This window comes from Scatophagus argus, chromosome 13 (assembly GCF_020382885.2).
Source record: "Scatophagus argus isolate fScaArg1 chromosome 13, fScaArg1.pri, whole genome shotgun sequence".
Taxonomy (NCBI): Eukaryota; Metazoa; Chordata; class Actinopteri; family Scatophagidae; genus Scatophagus; species Scatophagus argus.
Window position 1 is genome coordinate 10,159,901 of NC_058505.1, and position 23,704 is coordinate 10,183,604.

Sequence of the window (23,704 nt, forward strand, 5' to 3'; positions counted from 1 at the left end):
GTCAGGGTGTGTTCCACCTCAGATAAACACCGCAGAAGAAAAAAAACAACCAAAACAACCATGCAAAAAGAAACAAAAGAGGCATAGTTTCAATCTAAAAAAACAATAACACTGTTCTGTCTTAGGAAAAGTTCTCTTCAGGCCGTGACCATGCAAAATATTTCCAAAAACCAAACACGAAGGGCAGACACCGGTTAGGAATCTCCCTGGTTCTGCATTCATGAGACGTCTTTGTTTTCGGGCCTCTGACTAAAAAAGTGCTCAAATTCCACAAACAACAATGTCACCATTATCAGGTAAAGCAAGGGGGACCTGAACGAGATCTAAAGTGGCAATCACAGGGCAGACATGAAAGAAGTCTCTTACATTTACCTCCCATTATCTTTTTTCTCACTCGTTGTATTTAATTGGTTGAGAGGGAAAAACAGAATAATAATTGAAGCTTTGGGGAAAACAGAGAAAACACTCCATATTTTCAGTTCACAACGGAATGACTTTTCTGTATTCTAAATGGCTGAAAGTTAACGACTTCATGTGATGCGTTCAAGAGATTTGAACCCACCATGATCTGTTCTGTAGCCCCCATAAGATGGCATGCTAGGAGACAGTGTTTGCCTGAAGTGGGTCAATTCCGACATATTTTTCACTGAAAACACATAGGAAACATTTCAGACAGATGAGAACATTTCATTAGACCTAACAAACGAAGCTGGTCACAAATAAATGCATGATCACATGCTCAGATAAAAGTAATCTATTTACAGTGAGACAGGAAACATTCAGTACTGACCATAAGGTGTTGGCGGAGTGATGGGGAAGGCAGGAGTGGGTGGAGTCATATCACTCCTAGCCTCGACTCCGCTGTCCATGTCTGGGCCCTGGGCCCTGTAGTCAGCACTGTCACTCCTGTACAACATGTGATGCTGTAACAAACAGCACAGACAGATATGTAACCAAAGATAAAGAAAGTGGGGGGGGGGGAAGCCATACAAACACTTCACACACATGTTGTATTTACCTGGGACTCTGGCACACAGGAGGAGTATGTCCGCTGGCCCCTGTAATCCTCCGTCCCACCCCACACTGAGTTACAGAAGCCTGGATGATCCATGACATCACTTCCTTGGCGACCCAGACTCCGCGTGACATCCGCCCGCCCCTCGCTGGTCGGGACAGCTGAATACACACAGGCAGACAGTGGCGAGCAAATCATTAAATGGTCACTGATATACAGGCTTCACTGACTCAGAGGAAGTAAAGTACTTAAAAAAAATACACACAGAGGAAAAAGGAGAGTTAACTTTGGTATTCCACAAAATGTTTTTTTATTCTTCTAAACAAGCCACTATGTCTGTCTGCACTGAAATTAAGGACACTGGGGTTGGAAAATATGGGTGAAAAAAATGTCCTAACATTGATAAAGTTATTTTCTGATATCAGTGTATCATGATGACAACTTTATTCAAAGTCACATGTGAAGACATCAAACTGATGTTCAAGGAACATTAAAGCGGTCCACCGCTACATGTTTAATATGTGCAATTTGTTTGTTTTCAATCACAGCAAGCCCAGAATCACTCAATTTGCATCATAATAATAAGCTGAATTCATTTAACTGGAATTCTCATTTATTACACTCCACACTAATTTCAATCCACACGTCGACGCAGGCGTAGCTACTTTCAGCACTCCTCCCTGTAAAAAGTTTGGTATTGATGACATTATCGTTTAGTCAGTCCGCAACGCGCAAGCGTCACCTGGCAAACCCCAAGGTGCTGCCTTCAGCCATGTTTTCAGAGGACAGCTGAGGAACGCCAAGGGGTCTGGCTGGTGGGCTGGTGGGCTGGAAGGTGTGAAGTGTGAGTGGGGTTGGAGGGGGTTCAATGTTGTGACTACTCTTTAGAGTGCCGCCACTCAGCACGAGGGTGTTAATTCGAGCCCTCCCAGCGAGCTGCGACCTCTCAGCCCTGAAGAATGCTAATGATGCAGGAGTGTTAATGCCGGGGATCATTAGTCATTTTGTCTGGGGCGAGTCCTGATGACACCGTCTGTGTCATGTATGCATTCTATGCAGTGACTTATTTTCAGTGCCATCATTTCTGCAATCTAATACGCACATGAGAGTTGAGCAAAATGATGATAAATGGCTTCTTATTTATTTATTTCTTTTCCTCAGAATGTTTAGTTTTAGTTTTTTTATATTGTATTTGTCTCTTAGCCTATATATTCTATTTTTACTTAGCTTATATTTCTCAACTTCTCATTTCATATATTTTTTTTATACCCTACCTATTGCTCCCGGCTCCCCAAGTGATCACTAATATTGACATATGGTGCTTTGTGCAGGTGCATTTCACAAATGAATTGTATTTGTGGTTCATGTGTCATAATGTTATTTTATAAAATGCGCTCCAGTTGCTGTATATCAGCCACAACGCAAATACTGTAACCTCCCTCTTCCCTTTTTCTTCACCTCCCTAATACAGCTATTGGTGTTAAAATGAACTGACTCGAAGAAGTGAAAAGTTAGTAAAAACAAAAAAATAAAAGCATGGAAGCTAATGATGTGATGAGCACAAACAGGAAAAGCAGCATTGGTATAGTTATATGGATAAAATCAACTCCTTCATTGCAAATAATGTTTGCTCCCACTTTCACAGCTGGGTAGAATGACTCAGAGCCTCCTGTTGCCACCGAAAACTAATAAGAGCCTATGTTATAAAAAAAAACAACAATCCAATACTTCCTACGGATTATTTGGAAATTAGCAAAGTTACAGCCTTCAGAACACATTTCTTGGAATGACTCCTCTGTGTAGTTGATATGCACAGACAGGTATGCTTTTGGAATCAAATGGAAAAAACATTGCCTCCAGGCTCACTTGTTCTTCCCTTGGAAATTCCTCAGGCCTCCCCATCTTGTGCCCCCCTGCAACCACACGAACATGCCAGAGTGTGATTCACGCACTGCTAACACTGACTGCTTGCTGCATCTTCTCCGCCTGACTGGTTTTCAGCTAACGAAATCCATCGAGTGCCATTGCACCTCGCATGAGTTTTATTAAGTCAGTTGTGCCTAACTTGATAAGCAGTAAGGGTAAGCCAAATCTGGTGTGGAAAAAGATCAAGTCTTAGCATTATGGGAGAGAGAGAGAGAGATAGGCATCAACATTTATCTGTTAGTTGTGTTCATGCTGTGTGGTGGCAGGCGGAAACAACCCTGAGATAGGAAGAGGAATTTGATAATCTTGCAATTTTTGAGATATATATATATGTATATATATATATCAAAAATATATTGATATTCTACACATTGTAGACCAACGTCTTGTGCAGCATTTGGAGATTATAGACCTGAATGTGGTCCTGGGATCAGTTTCAACTTGCACAAAGTGGAAACAACTTGGGTAGATATCTATCGTCGATACAACAGTCATTACGTTGCATAAGCTCTGTTTGCACAAAAATACCAAACAACAACAATAAAAGGAGACATTTTAAGAGTGTAACAGCATGTGACTGATAAGAACTCAAAAGAAACGAGTCTGGCCACATGAAAGTGCGATGAAACTGAGACTGCAATGAGGAAAATACTGACAGAAATCAATCACTCGTAAAAGGTTACGCACTGATCCACCTACTGACGTTAAATCATCAAAGAGACCCAAGAGATGGAAAAGACTGACCTTCCGACTGACACTGAAAAATGACTTTGCAAGGTGGAAAAAGTGGATAATTTGTTGGAATAAAGAACATGCTTGGTGGTCTTCTCTCTCTTTATCCTTTACCTGTTTAAAATGCCATCTACGTTCCTTCTGCTATATGGTTAAGCGACTGGGAAAAGCTTCATATGAGTTGTGAAGTGCTGTATAATCACGCCTGGAAATGACATCACTGTTCTGTTTGAAACTGCAGGAACTAATAAAATCTTAGTGGCAAAGAGAATACATATTAGAAATGGAGTTAAACAAAAGAAATGGTGTGTGTGTTTTATATAACGTTTAACACTTCTTCTACACGCAACAAGAAGCAGTCAGTTTGTGGGACGGATTTTTGTATTCCTCAGTACGCAAACTCTATAATCAAACACAGAGACGGCAATGCTCAGAAGGGTCAGTGACAGCTGCTCCCCCTCTCTTCTTGTACCGTACTGATCCTCCACTCAGATAGCTATACTGACAAGTCTGGACGGCGCTCTTTCCACAGAAACATACTGAAAACATCTGAAAACCTGGCAACAACCCTGCTATTTCTGCCACTAAAACACGCCAGGTGGGAGAGGGAGAGAAGGTGCGCTTTGTTAACTCTGTAGTGAAGAAGAAGAAAAGCTAACGGTGCTGCAGAGGATCTACTTTCAAAATAATCTTAGCACTTTAATTAAAGTTGTTCTATTACTCGCATCTTTGCCATGTTTATTAGACATGTACAGCAAAACAGCTTCTCTGGTTTCATAATGGCTGTCAAACATTTCTTTTCGCGACCACACTTCCAGAAAACACCATAACACCACACACCACCACCACCACACCCAGACTGTCTTACTATCTTACCTGTCTGCTGTGCGTTTTTCAGGGTCACTGCATTATTATCACTGAAGGTAAGACTGGTGCCGTTTGAGCATTTGGGACCTGAGCCGTTCACATGTGTCCCACCGTTCCTTTTCACGGAGCTGCTGCGGTTAGACACCGGCACAAATGTGGGGTCCAGGTCCATGATCAGCTGGTTGAGCTGGTCAATGGAGTTGTCAATGTCCATGGTGAGAGATTTGAACTCCTCATCGCGTTTGTTGTTGTTGTTATTGTTTAGCATTGCCTGCTCCTTGTGTGGCGCTGTATTTCTCAGAACATCTGTTGTCATTTCCCTAGCAGGGCCCTGTGGTTCAGTGGACAGACCTGCTTTGGGTAAACCGCTCCCTTGCTTGTTCCCTGGGTATCTTTCTGTATCGCTTCCATCCTCAGGCATGTAGATAAACTGTTGTGCAGCCACCATCTGTTGCTGGCGAACCCAGGACTGTGTGGAATAGCTTCCCTGTCTGTAGACATGCTGCTTGGGCACCGAAGCATTGCTGGGATTAGAAGAGGCCACAGAGTTGCTCCTGGAGCTTAGACAGCCCCTTCTAGCCTCAGTATAGACCCTCTCATATTCCTCCATGGGAGGGGGTGCAGGATGGTGGAGGTGGTGCTGGCTTTGGATTTGCTGATCCTCTCCTCCGGGACTCCCAAAGCCATCAGAGAGAAGTGAGTTCTGGCTGCTCTTGTGGCACGAGGACGACAAGGTCCCTAAACTGTCCACGCTGTGCAGATCGTGACCTGTATTGACCTCATCATCCAGGATGTCTGTTTCCCTCTCTCGTGGTCTGGGATCTCCGTTGATGTGCACTTGGGCTGGGACTATCTGCTGGATGCCCACTCCGGGGCCTTGATCATCCATCTCCTCCACTGAGGGATCCTCAAGACCAAAGCCACTTAAAAGGCGCTTCAGCTGGACCTTTTCCTGTTGGCTGGGGCCCTGGTTAGGCTTGATGGTGGTGATGGTGGTGGCGGTTGCAGTGACGACAGGTGTGGGTCTGTCTGCCCACAGAGAAGTGCTAGACAGGCCTGAGTCACTGCTGACAGAGAGGGCGTGGTCACTGTGGTCGGGGCTGGAGGTGGCGGAGGTCGTGCGGGCCCCTCGGCCCAGTGTGGCCTCTCCTCCGCTGGGGGTCCTCTTAGATGCTTTGTCCTGGGTTAGGCCTTGAGAGCGCGGTGCTGCAAAATAGAAGAGATGCAGCGCTTCATACAGTCAGCTGGTAAGGGAACACATACACACAGAGACACACAAACAGCAAAGATGCGCACAGACGAACACAAAAGACACAAAACCACAGACAAAACAAGACTCTGACAACATGCACAGTCACGTCGTCCCACAAACTCCATCATTCAGAATCTGTTACTGACAAAGCTCAACACTTAACAATCACACCTCACCTGATAAAGACAATATTCCAGACAATACAGAGCAAACATCAAGCCACAACATCAACATACTGACAGGTTAAAATATGTGAATCATGTTACTGAATGTGTCAAATAAAACTTATACCTGGTAGAATCTCCAAATGATTTAAATCTCCTCATTTTGATAGTCTAATCCAAGCTTATTTCAAGACAAGATATTCCAACAGCTGTTAATTCCCAACAGGACATCTAGTGAAATGCCAAGGTGGGTGTATGCCATGTACTTAGGTCATATAAGAGATGTCAAGTCATCTGAACGCCGCTACAAGAGTCATAGATCTTCCAAGTCTGACCCCTGCATTCCTCACCCTGATGTGATTAAGCCACCCCGCTCCCTCTCGCTTGCCCCTTGACCCAAAGCATATGTCCAAACAACCCTCTTAATCCTTGGAAAGTAAAATCACAGAAGTCAGTCATTTTGCAAGGCAGAGTCAAATCCATCACAGCAGAAAACGCTAAAGGTCACATTAAGCATTGCTAGACTTACGCCAAGTGAGGTCTGAAGAAAAAGTGCATGTGAGCAATGTTGACCAAGTAAGTAAAGCGCACTGTTTCACTGTAACCCTCCTTCTTCCTCGACAAAAGAGAGCTGGAATATGACTCCTACGCTTCTCCCTCAGTCTACCGCCTTAAGTGCTTGCCTTTCAGTCAAACCATGACTGGAGGATCTAAATACCAGACATGCATGATAAAAGCTCCTTCTCCTCCTCCACCTCCTCCTCTCCAAAAGCTCCTGTATGTAAGGCTTTGCCCCCCCCCCCCCCCCGGCCGCTCACACAAAAACGCTAATTGAACCCGCATCCGGCCTTGTGCTGCCTCGGCTCAGGCCTCCGTGCAGGTCAGCTCTTCTGGGAATTTTCTCAACAAATCCCTCTTGTAACATTCCTTCTGGCAAGGTGCAAGCAGGTTTCCCTTTCCTTCCCTTTCCATCTTGTCTTTGTCACCCCTGTAACCGTCACACCTCTCGTTTCTTTATTGCCCCCCCCCCAAGTTAAAAAGTTAAGTTAAAAAAAAATAAATAAATCTCTTACCTTTGCAACCACTGTCAGATAAGCACACAAAACAATCCCAGCCTCCAATAAAACAAAACCTGAAGAGGACAAGAAGCACTGCCGACACACGAGAGCGGACATGGCTTTCAACAGCAGATAATGGTCAGGGTCAAATCGAGAGAGTTCGAATAAGTTGGCCCTGCTTTCTTTCTCTGCTGAGAAGGTGAGAGTGTTTGCACTCCACACAAGGGGGGACCTTGAGATCTCCAAATAAGGGCAGAGGAATGTAAACAAGTGAGGTGGGGCTTAGGGATGAAGGCGGGACGGAGGAAAGCAGTAACCTGACCTCTTGCCCCACGTTAGGGGACTACCCCACTGGGAGGAGGGGGGGAAGAGAGAGGGCGGCCCAGAGAGGATCAGTGAATGAAAACAACATTCCTGCAGCTCCAGATTTTTTCACTCTGTAAAAAGACACTTTTTAATTAAAGCAATCCTCGCCTTCTACTTGGAGCTCTGGGCAATTTTCATGAAAAGCTGCAGTTGTTTTTCTCTCACTCTTGTGTGTCCTGAAATTGCACGCCTGCCGTCCTCATGTATAATACTGGCAAGAAACAGATGTGCCCTAAACTCAATTATGGGGTTCCAGAATTGTTTGAAAAACTATGTTACCTATCAGGATTACACTGACATTAACAAACCCGTGACTGGTTAACCAAGTGTGTTCTTAGCTTAAGAAAAGTAGTCAAATCTTTTATATTGAGCATTCATCACGTTGGTTGTTGTGGTATGGTCAGTCCCTGAATAATCCACCAATTACAGTGCAGCAATTGGCGAAACCAGAACTGTTCCTCCAGTTGCTGTGATATCGCAGGAGGATGTGGAGGGGGGGGTCTGGCTGTGTTTGGCTATGCAATTACAAAACATTTCCATTCCTTCTCAGTTACTACCATCCCACACCTCCTGAATGCCAAACCCGTGAGTTGAAAGCATAATGATGATGATCATCCTCGTTTTCTTCCGCCCAAGCTGCTGCATGTGCCTCCAATGTGTAGATGTTCTGTGTACGTTTCATACAGGACATGCTGCACATACAGAAAAGGCAGAGAGGAACAAACCGTCGAGGTGAGGGGTCCACCGTGAAAGAGTTAAACTGTGTAAAAGCATTTTCTCGCACACCCCCGGCGGTATCGTGTCATGCAGGCGGTTTTATTTGCCTTGGTTCTGAGATATCCATCACTGCCTCTACTTTATTACCATGAAGGAGAATAATATTTTGTTAGTGGTGCTCAAAACATTGAAAAACTAGATTACAAAAAAAAAAAAAACATAAAATAAAAATAAATAAAGAGCAACATTCATTCCAGAAACAACATTTCAGTTGATCCGTAAACTTTGCAGTGAGCAATTTTCTTTCATTTTGCAACTTTAATGACCGCCAATTGAGAAAAATAAATATGAACATGAGCCATCAGCTCTTTTTAACAAACTGCCTCCAGCATTGTCTTTGGCCCGGAGTGACCTTGTTTTTTTTTTTTTTAAATTTCAACTTCGGAGTACCAAAATATCACATTATGTTCTTCCAACAGATCTGTGTTGTGAAATGGTGGTTTTGTCTGGACTTCTACATATTACACCACCCTTCCTCAGTTATATCCAGGCCAGATTAACTCTCCCTTTTCCTTTTGATAATGTCTGTAATTTTAGAGGCTTTGTATTCTGTGATTTCTGTGATTCTATGATTGAGATATCAGATTGGATATTAGATATTGTTTCTGTGAACAGTTTCCAGTAGAAGCACAGTCTAGCAGATGGACAGTCCCCATGAATGCTGCCCAGAGTATAATTAGCATTTTTTCCAGAAACCTCTTAAATTTAATTTTATAAATGTTGTGAGCCCCACAAATAAAATCCCATTCCTCCACACTGAGAAATCTGAGAGAAACATATCGCAGAACTATCTGCATGGCTATGCATCACTACAGCTAAGCAGAAAGTTTATATTTCTTTTTTGTAATTTGGCTGAACTTGCCCTTAAAGAGTAACACAAAACACAACAAACTAACCTGACTCTAAACTTAAGTAAACAACCTTTCCGGAAAAACAATCAGTTAAAATTCAACTCTGAATTCACATGTGGTGATAAACACACACTCTCAGTGAAATTCCATTGAAGTAAATGAGGTTTTCTTTTCACAACCTTAGCACTACAGTGGCAAAGGGTTTTTAGACTTCCTCCTCCTCCTGACCAACCCCTGACTGACAGCCTCTCGGAGGCAAACTGAGCCTGCCGGAGGACTGCTGATAAGTAGATGTAGAATTCCAACAAGGCTCCCAGTTTTCCCTCTCAGATGTAGTGTTTACATGAGAAAACAAGGCTGTAAATATCCCACACGAATGATTTGGAATCGAGGCAAGAGAGAAAAAAAATTGCTCCTTTGTTTATGTCTTGGCTTTGCTTTGATGAATTCTTAAATTTGAGCGTTTTGCTCTTTCATTGCATTCCCAGAGCTGTTAGTAAAATTCTGCATGGCTGTGTTGAGGTATTTTAAAAGAAAATAAAAAAAAAAGGCTGTTCATTTTCATCAAGCTGAACTTAGCTTATAAAAACACTCAGTGAATACTGGGAAAGGGTGGATCTGTGTTTTAATGCTACCACCACGTCGCTCTATTCTGGGAGGTTGTTGTGAATTCTGTGGTTGAGTGGAGAGCAACAACCGCAACTAGAACAGGACGCCCCGACAGGGTGGCTCTAAGTGTGAGTCTATGTGTGTTTGTGCAGGCGAAATATGTGTGTGTGTGTGTGTGTGTGTGGGATGGTTAAAGCTTGCCTATTCATTTGATGAAACAACAAAATAGAAATCTCTTGAGAACCGACTGCTCTTCCTCTGAACTGAGCCTTCCCTCCTACGACAACTCTGCTCCCTGTCCTTCACACACTGAAACATATAAGATACAGAAAGATTTTAGCTTTCCTTTCCAGAACAGAAGACCTGTTTCCATGGGGTCTGCCTGCGACTTGCCACTCATGAGCAATAACTCCCGCAGTGACTGTGTGCGCATATTAATGCAATCACACTGCAGCCCCTCAACAACGTGGAGCACAGGAACTTTCACGCTGTGTTAATTCCCTTTGTGTGTGTGTGTGTGTGTGTGTGTGTGTGAGTGTGCAGGTGAAAAACAGAAAGAACAAATCAAAGCAACAGAAAGATAAAGGGGAGCAACTAGAATATGTCTTTCATTCATAAAACAGCCACTGATATTTTCATTCTGACAGTCTGATTCATTAGGCAGACACCGGCACTGTCTAGTGAGTCATGTGGTGACTAAGGCAGCGTACTAACAGTACCTTCACCATCACAGATGTTCTGGTAGGAGTCCCAGCGGATTAGAGGATCTGCTGTGTTGTAGTCCACAATAACATCCGCCCCGTTTTGCCACCTGTCTGCACCTGCATCAAAAAAAAGAAAAAATAACATGACTGTAGATGTTGTATCTATGTGTTTTGTTTCTATAAACCGCAGGAAAGAGCAGAAAATACTATTCGTCATTACGCTATTGTAAAATACAAAATACATGCCTCGAGGGAGTAGAGAGAAGGATTTGACTTAGCAGGATATTTTTGTGTAGATATTTAGGGTTGGGCAATGCTTTGATATTGTCAGCTTTCGGTGGGATCACTGTGATTTTATCATTTGTGTTCAATTGATATCAACCAGGCCTCAGGATATTTATTTTAAACAAATCTGTCTACTCAAACAGAATACAATTAAAGTGAGCTTAGCTGAGCTTAGACTGGAAACAGTTAGTTTGCCTACTCCTCAATCAAAAGAAGATTTTTCGTTTTTTTTAGAGATTAAACAAATCACACACAACATGCTAGGGAATGAGCTTCAGGAGGGGCAGTACACATGGGTTTTTGTCAAGAAAGCAAATAAGTGCATTTCAATGCATATCAATGTTATGGCTGTTACATCACTGACAATTACAACAAATAAAATCCAAACAAATTTTACTTTCACCCCTCATGCTGTGGATTGAAATCATATCTACATCCTGTTGCTGGAGGACAACAACAGCTGGCGATATCGCAATTTGATCAAAAGACCATTGCGTGCCTGAAAAACTGAATTTTGTCTCACCCTGCCCAAACTATTGCAACTATGCTCCAGGGCTGGTGTTCAATAAACACTCAAACAACCATCTATAAAACATGGGACACACGCACACAGACCCGCACAACTCGGTCTCACTCTTGTGGGGTTCTGGGGCAGCACACGCTGTGCTTCTTTACGTTTCTGTCAGCACACACTTCACACTACATTTCCACTCTGCAGCATTCCGCATCCCTCCTCAGCAGGGGGCAGAGGGGGAGGAACACAACACAGGACGGCACCGAGGGAAAATGGAGAAACAACAACTCTGCTTTTCCGACTGCTTTTCCAAACAAGAGTTAGGAATCTACCTGGGATCTTCTCGGGTCCCTCGGAGAACACCAGCTCCACTTTACCGTAATCTGCAAATCTGGGATCTGGAATGCAAGCACACAGGAATGTCGTTACGGTGGCTACTCAGAAACGGAAAGATGAATGGTGTTGTCTGCGAATAAGATTCTCTTAGTACACGTAACATGTTTGGGAAAACAAGATTATTGGTCTCAAAGCGCCAAGTCTAAATTAAGTCCAGACCCAGCCCAGCAGTTTGGAGCAGAGGAGCTGCTGTAAACTAGCGTCGGCACGTTGAGACCTGCTCTCAGGGCTTTTTCTGGTCTACCTTTGTTGGCAACTTCCAAGTCCTCCTTTTCAAACATCAGGTTGTAGCCCTGCACTGCTCCCGTGTGGAACTGCAGCCGGAAAATAACTTCACGTTCCGAAGTTAAGTCACTCTTGTGATAGCATTTAATCTATAAAAGAACACACGCAAATATCATGATTACTCCAATCAATGCCAATGGCAGAAACTTCAAAAAGGCTTCTTTTTATTTTCCTACCATGATGTCTCCTTTTAGAAGTTGGGCAGGCTCCAGGGTGATGCATATGCGGTCCCTGTGGCCTGGACCAATGTGACTGAAACAAAGACAACAGTGAGGTCAGTCAAAGTGAGCCAGAGTTTAGAAGAAATCACAGATATTTACAGATATTAAATACAATGATTAAAACTGCTTTGATATGCTCCAACAGTCTTTGCAGTAAACAATACTGCTAATTTACATTAATTCACATGTGTAAGGTACTTACTAGATCCCAGATGAATACACTGCTTGCATACCCTGGTAAACCTTGATGTACGGACGACATACTGAAAAGAAATAAAAAATAAATTAATTCCCAAATAAATAATAGTCACAGGTTCATTGATAATGAACTTATCACTTTGGTTTAAGAAGCCTGTTGGGTAAGACATGCATGAGTCACTTCTCACATTGTTTTGCTCACAGTTTAAGTGTGATAAGCTGTTGTTGTGAGAAAGAGATTTCAGCTCCGCGCTGTGACGAAGACTTCAATGAAATTAGCGAAAACAGCAATTTACATGCAAACATGGGTGTGAATTCCCATGGATTTACAGAGAACCCGTAAAGAAGTTCCCCACTTCAGTTCTGTTTACGTAAGTGCTTCTATCTGTCTGAACATGCATGTGTGTTGGAAAAAGAGAACGATATAAAACACAGATAAGTCTCCATCTTGTTTACTACCCCAACTCTGATGTGGTTGTGTCTGGGTTCTTTTATACTGTCATGGCAGCAACAGCTCTAGTTTCATCAGGAGTCGCAGCTGTGTATAGTAGTAAACAATATGAGTTTAACCTCCTGCGGCGTCGAAGTTTGGTATCCCATGAAGGATGACGCAGTGCAGGAACAAGGGTGAGGCGTTGATCTTCATGGATCCACTTAAAAGACTGTTGAGTATCCAAACATACCTGATGTGAAAACACAGAGCTGGGTGTAAATAATATGCAGTAAATAATGTAAGTAATATGCACGTCTACAGTACAACCAGTACTGGTACTGTACATGTACACAACTGCCTAGTTCACTTTTTAAAATAATATTTTTGGTGCCCTAACAAATTTTAGGCTGTATTTTATGATCGAAATCAGAGATGCTTCACAAACACTAAGTGAAGACATTTTCTTGTTAGACTGTGCCTGCCCGGGAAATTTCCTAGCCTTTTAAACTGAAGTTTCCAACATATTTCCTGAAATGTCAAACTTTTTATAACAACATTTAATATTGGAAACTTTGGGCTTTTTTTGCAGAAAAAAAAGCCCAAAACATTTATATTCCTGATAATAAAGCATCACAAAATCTCACCATCTTAATTTGGTAACCATTAACATCAAAACATTTCAAAGTATACCCAGTTACACTAACACAGGCTCATCTGTCCCTGCTGTATTTGCTAAATGTTTATCTCACATAAACGTGGGGACAACAAAGGTTGGAAAAAGTGCAACTACAGAGTTTAGGATTACACAAGGTCGCCATGGGGTCCTATTCTCATTACAGTGACCAACACTGATGGGCTTTTCTGTGAAAAATAAACAGACAAACAACACCTGAACATGCAAAGTTTTATATTGAATCAGGTGGTTCTGGGGCAGGGATGTGTCGACTGATGCTGGTCAACAAAGCACCAGCCCAACAACACATGGACAGATGCATGTTGCTAGACAGAAAGGTGTATTTGAGCTTTGGGTCTTACCGTTTCTGCGAAGGTGTCATCAGAGCTGAGACCTTATCATCATGGTATTTCCTCATGGCGAAACGGTCCAACGCCTGATCAGCACTTTGAGGGAGGCAGAGAGACACATTAAACACTTAAAGTAATTATGACTCCAGAGAGAAATTACACTGTGCTATCGCTATAATTGAACTGTGTTAATCTTAACTTAAATTAGGACAACACACACACACACACACACACACACAAACAGACATGCATACACATGCATAATGGACATGAGTGAAAGTAACCAGAGAGACAGGGGATTCCAGCAGAGAGGAAGAGAATGCCAGCCTTAAGTAAACACGGAGGGGGGAAGAGGAGGACAGAGAGGCCAGAGTGTGTGCACAGCTCTGCTATTCAGACAGACCTAAAACCAACAGGCGCTGGAGCCTTTTCACCACAGCTCCGTTTCTCTCTCGCCAGCCCTCTCCCTCTGTGTGCCCCCCACCCTCCCATTGTAAATTTGCCTCATTGTTTCTCTATCTCTTCCAGCCTCTGTCTTTCACATTCGCCTTACCGACCCGGCCTTCCTCAGCAGGACACAAACACTAAGGGACGCTAAATCGAAGGAGTATGTGTGCTCATGCCAACACGAGGGCTGTGTGCAGAAAGGATCTACATAGTGGCATAAAAACAGGCTGCCTCTCCTGTTTGCTGCGTGTTTCTTTACTTTAGGGCTTCAGGGCACCAGCCACTCTGAATTTGTATGGCTATCGAACAATGGTTGGAAAATTCGGTTAGCTTCATGATGAACAGATTTCATGAAACTGACACTGTGGCCAGGAGCTATTACAGTAACTTACATCTTTCACAGTTGATTCATGCAATTCAATACAGGGTGATTCATCGCTTAAATTGTGCGGTTTTCCTTTGAATTTGAAAGATGTGACTTTTTCTTTGAGTCACTATCTGAATCACCTTGACCCTACAATAAAGGAGGTAAATAAATCTGCCACGGTTAGGTAATGACACTGCATGTGGTATACGGAATGATTCTTCATCAACTGTTGTGGGTTCTTGTTGACACTGTTCACTGCCAGCAAAGAGTGGGTGCACTTGTATCATGATGAATCATGACTTCAGAGGAAGCATTTAAGTATCATTACAGGAACTAGTGCCTCTGTGAACCAGTCAAATCGCAGTTTACATCAATGCCTATCAATGCACATGTTGTTGCCACAAAAAGATGTGCTGCTGGTGCTTGACCACCAAAATAAAAGCAGTTCGTCCTTGTGCCAAATATGAAGAAATTCCCTCAAAGGTTTCCAGAAATACTGAATAGAAGTATAGACAGACGGAAGGACAACTTGAAAACACAATGTGACACATTAATAGTGGTTACCTGGCTGATATGTCGGTGAAATGCACAAATGATGAAATGACGACCCCAATTCGACCTTTGCCACCCTGAAGAAACAAGAGAGGACAGGAGGGGATTCACTAGCACTTGTTGTTTTACTCTGTTTGAAGGCCACAAATACTTTTCTTCTCAATCACCTTCCCACTATAAGTGAAAATTAATTATGTTTTTTGCCAAATTTAAAACAACATTGCTTATTTCCCAAGACACGTTATTTATTTCTTTTTCTCGATACTCTTCTCACAGGTTTTAAGTGGCCATAGCTAATTTAGAAAAAGGTGGTGTCACATATAAGGATTTAGAAACTTTTGAATCTCAATACTGTGGGTTGTTTGCTCTCTATTTTCTTTAACTTTACATGGCTGCTCATGAATACTGAAGATTGTGGAAATAACTTTAAGAAGCCAAGTTGTCAGAGCTTTAAACAACAAAGGACAAGAAATGTTAAACTGGATTTATTGCCAAATTATCAATCCCTAACAGCTCCTACAGCACAGCCCATAGATGCTCACCCTGCAGTGTATCACCACTACGTGAAGAGGGTCAGCATTGAGCCAGCTCTCCATGGCCTTACAGATGGTGCAGATCTTATCCAGAGGTGGAGCATGCATGTCAGGCCAGCCTGTATCCAGGGTCTGAAAACACATCACTCGCTGTCAGCAACTCCCTATGCATTACCAATCAATATCATACTGTCTTCTGCAGCTGGTTAGACACAGCTGAACTAAACTTTAGACAAAGAGGCTGAACAGAGATCTATTTTGCCATTGAAACATTTATTGTCAAACCTACCTTGGGGTTCATTTTAGAGAGATCATGTCTTTTCTCTGACAGGTTGATAATCTAAAGAGAACATACAAGAAATTATTCATTTCTGCTTTAACACCACTTCTCACATCAGCATGAGAGAAAGATGAACTGTGCACTCTGAGATCAATACTCTCATGTCAATATCCCATGAAAGCCCATCAGTCCTGACATCAATACTGTTTGCACTTTGACACTTGACTTCAAGGTGAGACAGCGAGCAGCATGTGTGAGCGCACACACACACACATGCACACACAGCACTGACCAGGTAATTATCCGCATGCTTGGACTTGAGCATTCGTGTGACATCCTTCAGATTGTGAGAGTAGTTCTCCTCTGAGGAGCCCCGGGGGAAGGACACAGCGATGATACGTTCTGTGATATATGTGAGGTCGAGTTCATATCCCTCCTCCATCCTGAATCTTGGGACTTCCTGTTATAAACGACAAAGCAAAGACACAGGTGGATCAGACCCTTCAGTTACCTCACACCATTTCCCATTTTAAGCAGTTGACTTTGCTCGAGTCAATATTTGACAGTCAAAGTCCTCGGCTTTAGTCATTGTGTCAAAGTTTCCCGCAGATATCTTTAGGGAATGACCTCAATTCCAGATTGCATGACAGAGGGCGTCTTGTTTGCACAGAAACGGTCAACAGTGTGCGTCACAAATACTGTACTGGTTGAGAAGAAACAATGCATCAAAGGCCTTTGAACATGTGAGAGATGATTGTAACTTATCTCTGCTGTAAAAAGAGATATGGTTCAGTGTGGTATCATAAGATTGTACACCAGCAATCAAGTGTCCACTGTCAGTCAGTCAGCCGGAGCAACAGTGAAAAGACAAAAAAAACCCCCAAAAAACAACAAAACATTCAAAGAACTCTGGTTGAAACCAGTTGCTGTAAATCCCTGAATGATGGCGTGTTCCTGTGACCTCATGGCCAAGCGCTTTCTGCAGTGGTGCTCTGGAGAGAGCCTGTCTCACACCACCACATCCACAGACACATCCCTTATTCTCTTATCTCGTCATCTCTGTATGCTCTGCTGGCGGTCAGCCAGAGAATAGCAACGTGTCGCCTGTTATCACCCGTGCTGTCACTATTAGACAACTGACAACTAATTGCTTTGAATGGTAACATTTGCTGTTTCCAGATTAGAGAAAAAGAAAAAATATGTTTTTTGACAGTTTAAAATCAACAAACAATTTAAAATCATCATCTTGGGTTATGTTTTATGTTCCGGTGTTGTTTATCTGTACTTCATTCTTATTGCTTACTATCATGGCCATGTCAATGTCAGTGGGGATGGCTGACGGTCTTAACACCAGAGCCAGTATGGCAAATTTGAATTTTCTTAGACTCAAGTCTAAATTGATTGAATTTGAAAGACTTGTTTGTCTATGGCGGTAGAACGGAATAAAATACAACTGTTGTCTTTTGTGATTTTATTTAGTTTTTGGGTGGCTATGACACTTTGCCTCACTGTTTTGTTTGTTTGTCAGCTTTCTAGTTTTCAGTTCTTATTTTCTCATATTTCTTGTCAGACAATGAATGTTTGTCTCCATCTTGTTCAACAATTATTATCTTCATTAGTGAATAATATGCTGATTATTTTTCTCGATTTAACAATGGATTCTTTGATTGGTAAAAAGATTAGGAAATAATGAAAAATGTCCATTACAAAGCCCAAAGTCAGGTCTACAGATTGCTTTGCCGTCTGAACAATGGTCAGAAATGTATTAGTTAGTATTATTCATTAGTTTACCAAACCAAATCCCACATTTTAACTACGGCTAATTTAGACTGTAGGTCAATGATTCAAAAAATAACTGATTAATGCATCTGTGAGAGATAATCCATTGAGCCTGATAAATGTTTCAGATTTCACACAAACACAAGCACACACACACACTCACAAACAGAGACGCATTCCTAAAAGCTGCCAAAGATATCATCGCCCTTCTTGAATGACTCCTATTGTTTGTTGTGATTAAAATGATCCATAGCAAAGAATGTGTCCATCAATTAAGTTTGCAATGACTGCAGGCTACAGCACTTTGAAGGGGGTCAGAGAGACAGCAATAAACCAGCGACAGTGTAGCCACAGCTTAAACCAACCCTCAGAGCGGAATGAAAGAGGCCATGTGTGTATGAAGAGGTCATCCCTCGGGGAAATGGGGCTGGGTGTTTTGTGAGTGTGTGTGTGTGTGTGTGTTAGTGGAGAAGGTGGGAGCAGAGGGGTGGAGGTCCTCAGGGATAGTTGGAAATAATGGCAGGGTTAGTCTATTTCCCTTGAGACTCTGAAGGAAAACTGTTTACTAATGGGAAATTAATGAACAGGTCAACCAGTACTTAGGCTCTGTGTATCTCCAGGGCAGGGGCATGAGAGGAAGGCTTAGTAATGTTTTGGAAGTGTCAAAGTACTACGCTAACTGGAGATGGGAAGGGTATCTCACCAAAACTTAACCTCCATGTGACCTTAAAGTATGAAAACATATTACTTAGCCTAATTAATTTGGTGCTGCAAGTTTAAGAAGCTGTTTCAAAGGACAATCAAAATTTCCATACAAGCACATCTAAAGCTCATTACATTTACACATACAAACCCAGCACACAACATTTATAGTATTTGGAGGTGTTGTCGTGCTGGTAGGCTGAATTTGTTACCTTCAGTTGAAGCAAGGGCAGCTGTTCTGTCTTTATGCTAAGCTAAATTAAGCTAACCAGCAGATTTAATGGGCACGTATGTACTGAAAAGTCGACGAATTAACTAATTAAATAAATAATTTCATCGTAAAAAAACAAAGAGAAATAAATATGCATAAAGGTTGTTAACGTATATATCACATTAATAACTAAATCAGAAAACTTCGAAATATCAACTTGATTTCATATGGATCATGCATGTCCAATGCAATAGCAACCAACATCCTTTTCTGCTAGACCTCTCGCTTCTCCCACTCATCATTCAAGCTAACATGAGCAACTTGCCCCAGCATGCACTAAAAAGATAATTGGTCTTTAATTTGCACTGACTGCTTTTGTTCCTGGTTTGAGACGCAGCATTAGCTCACAAAGGCAGAATAAGCAATGCCAAGGAACTCAAATCCTGAGCCCACCCATGGCACTGTGAGAGCAAGGCTGGTAGAGGAGTGGGTAGACGAGGAGAGATTGGAGAAAACAGGTGGCCAGGTCTACTGTGGGCAAGCTGCAACAGGTTTCTGAAGGTCAGGATGTTGGGGGATTAGGGTGTGTCTGACTCCCCAGCTCCAGCCCCTGCAGGTAAGAGCTTGATTAGGCTGCGTGGGTGCTGTCAGCCACGTTCACACATGCATGGACATCACTTGGGATAAAATCCAAATGCTTTTCTTTCAATTACCCGGAATAAGGCTGAAAATAAATTTAGAAGAGAAAAAAACCAAAACATTCCATTTATGAGAAAAAGAAACGCAGGCAAGACAAAGTGGGAAGGCATATTAAAGCACTGGGATGCCACACCCTCCACCTGGCCCGTACTATGGAATCTTCCATTTTGTACGAGCAGGTGAACCACGAGATGAAAGAAGACGGCATCGTGTGTTAGGACATAAACTGCTAAGTGAACCGTCTCTAAATCCAGACATCAGTTAGTCAGACCCTAAAGGTGAATCATGGCATAATCACTTGAACAGTTACCTCATAACTGGTTTCATTTTTGAATCCACTGTGGTGACGGTTGTGTTGAATGGTTGGCAAAAATGTTGCATGGTTGTCTGGTGATCCTGGGGCTGAGCCACAGCAACCGGATCTATTTATGCGAGTTTGTTGCTACGCGTCAAACTCCCTGACTGCATTTTGCATTAGTGATTGTGGTAACATGTACAGAACACCAGAAGAAGAAGTTTAGAAGGTACAAGACAGAGTCAGTCATATGGGGATATGAGCGCTGTGGCAATGACCATCAAAGAAAAGGTAAACTTTCATTACACTTTGGGCTGCAGCTTTTAATTCTGTTATCAATCAGTGCATCAATTCTTTTTTTTTTAGTGTTAAGTCTGTAAAATGTACCATAAGTAACATCAAAGTCCCTTCAAACTTTAGCTTTACCAAAATAGACTGAAATCTACCTAATCGATATTTAAATGCATAGGTTAGATAAGAGATGCAAAGTGTTCTGAAATCAAAGAAAAACTAAAACATTCACAAACATTATGGCTGCACACATGAAAGCAATCAAGTTGCCCCTTCCCCCCATCCATGCTCTGAAAGCAAGCTGAATTGCTTCTGTTGGCTCCAGCTTCTAGTTTATGATTGACGTGTTGTGGCAACAACCTCCATTTTGTAACAGCTTAAATATTATTATAGGTCCTTTCAACTGAAATGATGAGACGAAATGAAATGAAACATGGGTGCAATGATATTCCTCACTAATGAGAGGAAATAAAACACTTCTGCAACGAAGCACCAAACCCTTGTTACACATCAACTCAGACTTTACCTGGCACAGACCGCAGTGCTGCTTCAGCTTTGGGTAGAGCTCAAATTCAAAGTGGGGTGATAAAGAGCTGGGTCTGTTTTGTACTTATGGAAAAAGCAGCTACATACATTATATCTTTGGGAGACTCTGGACAGATTGATGATCTTCTAAGCTGTTCGTCTGCAATCCGTAGTAAAACCTAAAGTGCCATAAACCCTTCAGGAAGTCTGGCTGCTGGAGTGAAAAGTTTTGTTTGTTTATTTTTAACACAGTTTTACAGCATTTAGCTTTATTTTCTCCTATTAACTTTATTTTTTTTCGTGCTGTTCTCCAGCTCATGAAAAGATCAATTCATGCCTGTTTACAGCTCCATCAGATGACAGGAGTTGTACAACCAGAACAGATTTGTTTCTTGTTTTTATGCCCTTGTCCTCTGGCTGTAACTGCCAGTTGGTATTTAGCATTCACATCTAATAGCCACCTAATAACTCTGATACCATCAGCTTCTCTGCTCCAAACCGCTTTTTATTCATATTTGGCACAAACGTGGTTCTCATGAGGGATAACATGTCCATGGTGACCTAACAGGCTGGCCCGGAGAGAGGGACAAGGCCACAGTTTGTTCTGGCCTTTTCCTGTCAGGGGCTCTATATGTTTGTGCTGTGGCTTTGACACCCTTTCACTGCCGAAGAACTGAAATAAACAAAAGCATGAGAACTATTGGGAAAAAAAAGCCACTGAAGGGGGGTATTTTTAGGAAGTTTATTTAGTAACCCTGAAATTCTAACGTGTATTTGTCCCACGTTTTTCATGAGATATTTTGAAGGGAATAAAAATGACAGCCCTAGCTCTGAGCAAATCTTAAAAAGCCCTTAAGGCTCCTAAAAGTACTCCCTAATTACAGTTTTTCTATGCCAAGGTCATAGTGGAATGCGTTCCAAAATAGATTACGTTCCTGCTCTCACTCTCTCGTTCCCTCCAACTCCAATCTTTTTCTTTCGCCTCTTTCTTTCCCTTTATTGCCTTCATTTTCCTTCCATCCCCAGGTCTCCTTCCCTGTTTAATGGCTTACACATGTGAGCGAAGTGGCCATGGTACTGCTGTGACAAAGTGAAATGCCCCGGTCCCATGCTGTTCCTCTCAGGGTTAGATCAGTGTTCTGCTTACAGTACACAATCCCAACCCACCTGTCCAAGCCACAATACGATGATCCCCATTCATCAGTCGCTCTGCCAGCCCTTTGTAATTGCCGCCTTTTATCAGTAGGAAAAAAAACTGACACTTATGGTTTCTGATGCACATTTTTCTAGCTGTGAGGGGCCGTTATTGTTCATATGTCTCTGACCTTAAAATAGAACTACCAACAAAAGCTGTAATTGCAAGTTCAAAAATATTTCTCCTGTCTCACGGGGTCTGTAATTAAAGCTAATCTTGAAAGAGTTTAGGCAGCAAAATGTTCAGAACAACCTGCATGGTTTATGTTGCTCGGGGGAAAAAAAAAAGAGGTGTGCAGGGAGTAAATGCAGGTGTGTGTCTGATTTCCAAGCAGGGAAAGGGAGGGACTGATATTCAGGTGAAGAGGTGCTGTGATGTAAGGACGCCTGTACATGTCATCAACAATGGCTGCCAGAGAAACACAGCCCCGAGGCCGCAAATACCATGCAGCAGCTGTAGCTCAAAGAAAAGAAAAAGACAAACTCCAGTTCTGATTTTGTCCATCGTTTATCCACCAGGAGAGGAGTCCAAACAGGCAACAAAGGACTACCAGGTACACGTCTGGCCACATATGCTTCACATTATAAAAAGGCCTCTAGTACACCATGGTCCACAACATAAAGTAAACTATACTCACAGCACAACAGAATTCATTGAGGAAAACTCAAAAGCTAGAAAATTCAAAAAAGGTCAAGTCAAGCTTGAGGAATTTCAGTTCTCCCTCTCTCTACATATATATATATCTATATATATATTTAAAAGCACTGATCTTACACACACGTGTGTGTAAGATCAGCGCTTTTAAACTTTCAGGGTTTGAATGGCTCCTTTCTCTGTCTTCACAGTCCTGCTGGAAGAGCTGGAGCACACACACACACACACACACACACACACACACAGCCCTGGTTTTAGAAGAACTCAGAGCCAAAGCAAACACAGAGAGCAGGGCCCTGTTTTGCCCTGTGAATAAATGAGCACACTCAATGAAATGTGACTGAGCAAAGGGCCAAAGAGAATGAAAAAAAGAAAGTTGAGAGGTTCTGCAACGTGTGGAAGTCTAATCCTGCGTTCAAAGAACTGACCATCCCTACTAATGATTGACCGTGGAAAAGTTCAGACACCGTGCCTTACCTTTTTTAAACTGAAAGCGAGTACTTTGATTCTTCTTTTTTCTTTTTTGCCTCTTCTGTTTCCTTTCGGTCAAAGCCGCTGAAAGAGAAAAAAGAAAAGATGTCCTGATCAAAGAGCCCTCAGCCCGTCATACAGGCTTAATGCAACCGAGAGGCTCATTTTCCTCTGCTGGAATCTGCTCTCAGGTCGATCGCAGCCGAGCTCACGTTGTCCCAACTGGACCCAGTGTCGTCCCCTCGGCCTTTTCTCTGGCTGTCGGTGATAAAAATGGAAGCCTTTGCTCGGATCTAGAAACTGCTGCTGCTTCTGCTGTAACTGTTCAGTCCCCTCAGCACACTTCCTCTAGTCCAGGCTGCCCCTGCAGCCGCCACAAGTCCTGGCATGGGTTAGTCCTCCCACTGCGCCGCTAGGGCTGTCTCCCATGTTCCCTCCCCCTTCCACTCTACCTCCCCATTCTGTGGCCTCCTCCCTCTGCCTCTCTCCATTTGTTCTTACCCTTACCCCTCGCAGACATCTTCCAGCCACCCCCAGTGGAGCCCCACCCTCAACAAAAACCTTCACATGTGGGGCAATGAAATAGGTAGCAGTAGCTTTTTTCTGCACGTATGGTCCCACTTTAGACTACACTACTGTAAGACATTTAACAACAAAGTATGATTCTTCGACTTGAACATGCCGGTAGCATGATTATTACGCAGGCGCAGTTATTTGTGGTTGCACCTGTCCTGTCACCTCAAACGAAATAATTAATTTAACTGTGATATTATGCATTTCTCTTTAAGTGCTTTGATGCTCTTTATGTCCTGGTATTTATATTTAAGTTCAAAACTGTCTTTAAATATAAAATTATTTCTTCTGTCTTCTGTGGTACAATGCAAATACAAATTCAACCAAATGAACTATCCAAAAATATGCCCTAAGTTCCTTTTTCTGTTCAAATAATTTACTCATTTCATTATCATAAAACTGATCTATTGTAGCCGCCTAAAATGTCCCAGTCCCTGTAGTGTGGACAGTCAAA

The 23,704-nt window shown here is 42.5% G+C and overlaps 1 protein-coding gene across 2 annotated transcripts in view; it reads right to left on the reverse strand.

The window, feature by feature from the left end:
- The window catches only part of LOC124069871 (tensin-3-like), a 30,659-nt gene extending 7,533 nt beyond the window's left edge, over positions 1 to 23,126 (reverse strand). The window contains exons 1-16 of one of the 2 annotated variants that reach the window (XM_046409363.1): positions 22,684 to 23,126; positions 16,148 to 16,315; positions 15,865 to 15,915; positions 15,585 to 15,707; positions 15,055 to 15,119; positions 13,689 to 13,772; positions 12,791 to 12,903; positions 12,225 to 12,285; positions 11,978 to 12,053; positions 11,761 to 11,890; positions 11,453 to 11,518; positions 10,337 to 10,438; positions 4,550 to 5,746; positions 1,019 to 1,176; positions 791 to 923; positions 563 to 646 (exon numbers count right to left, since the gene is read on the reverse strand). In XM_046409363.1, the coding sequence (XP_046265319.1) occupies positions 563 to 646; positions 791 to 923; positions 1,019 to 1,176; positions 4,550 to 5,746; positions 10,337 to 10,438; positions 11,453 to 11,518; positions 11,761 to 11,890; positions 11,978 to 12,053; positions 12,225 to 12,285; positions 12,791 to 12,903; positions 13,689 to 13,772; positions 15,055 to 15,119; positions 15,585 to 15,707; positions 15,865 to 15,915; positions 16,148 to 16,297 (2,593 nt within the window). In that variant the 5' untranslated portion in view covers positions 16,298 to 16,315; positions 22,684 to 23,126. The remainder of the gene's footprint in view (positions 1 to 562; positions 647 to 790; positions 924 to 1,018; positions 1,177 to 4,549; positions 5,747 to 10,336; positions 10,439 to 11,452; positions 11,519 to 11,760; positions 11,891 to 11,977; positions 12,054 to 12,224; positions 12,286 to 12,790; positions 12,904 to 13,688; positions 13,773 to 15,054; positions 15,120 to 15,584; positions 15,708 to 15,864; positions 15,916 to 16,147; positions 16,316 to 22,683) is intronic. The other variant, XM_046409364.1, reaches the window with a different exon arrangement.
- Between the last annotated feature and the right edge of the window lie 578 nt (positions 23,127 to 23,704).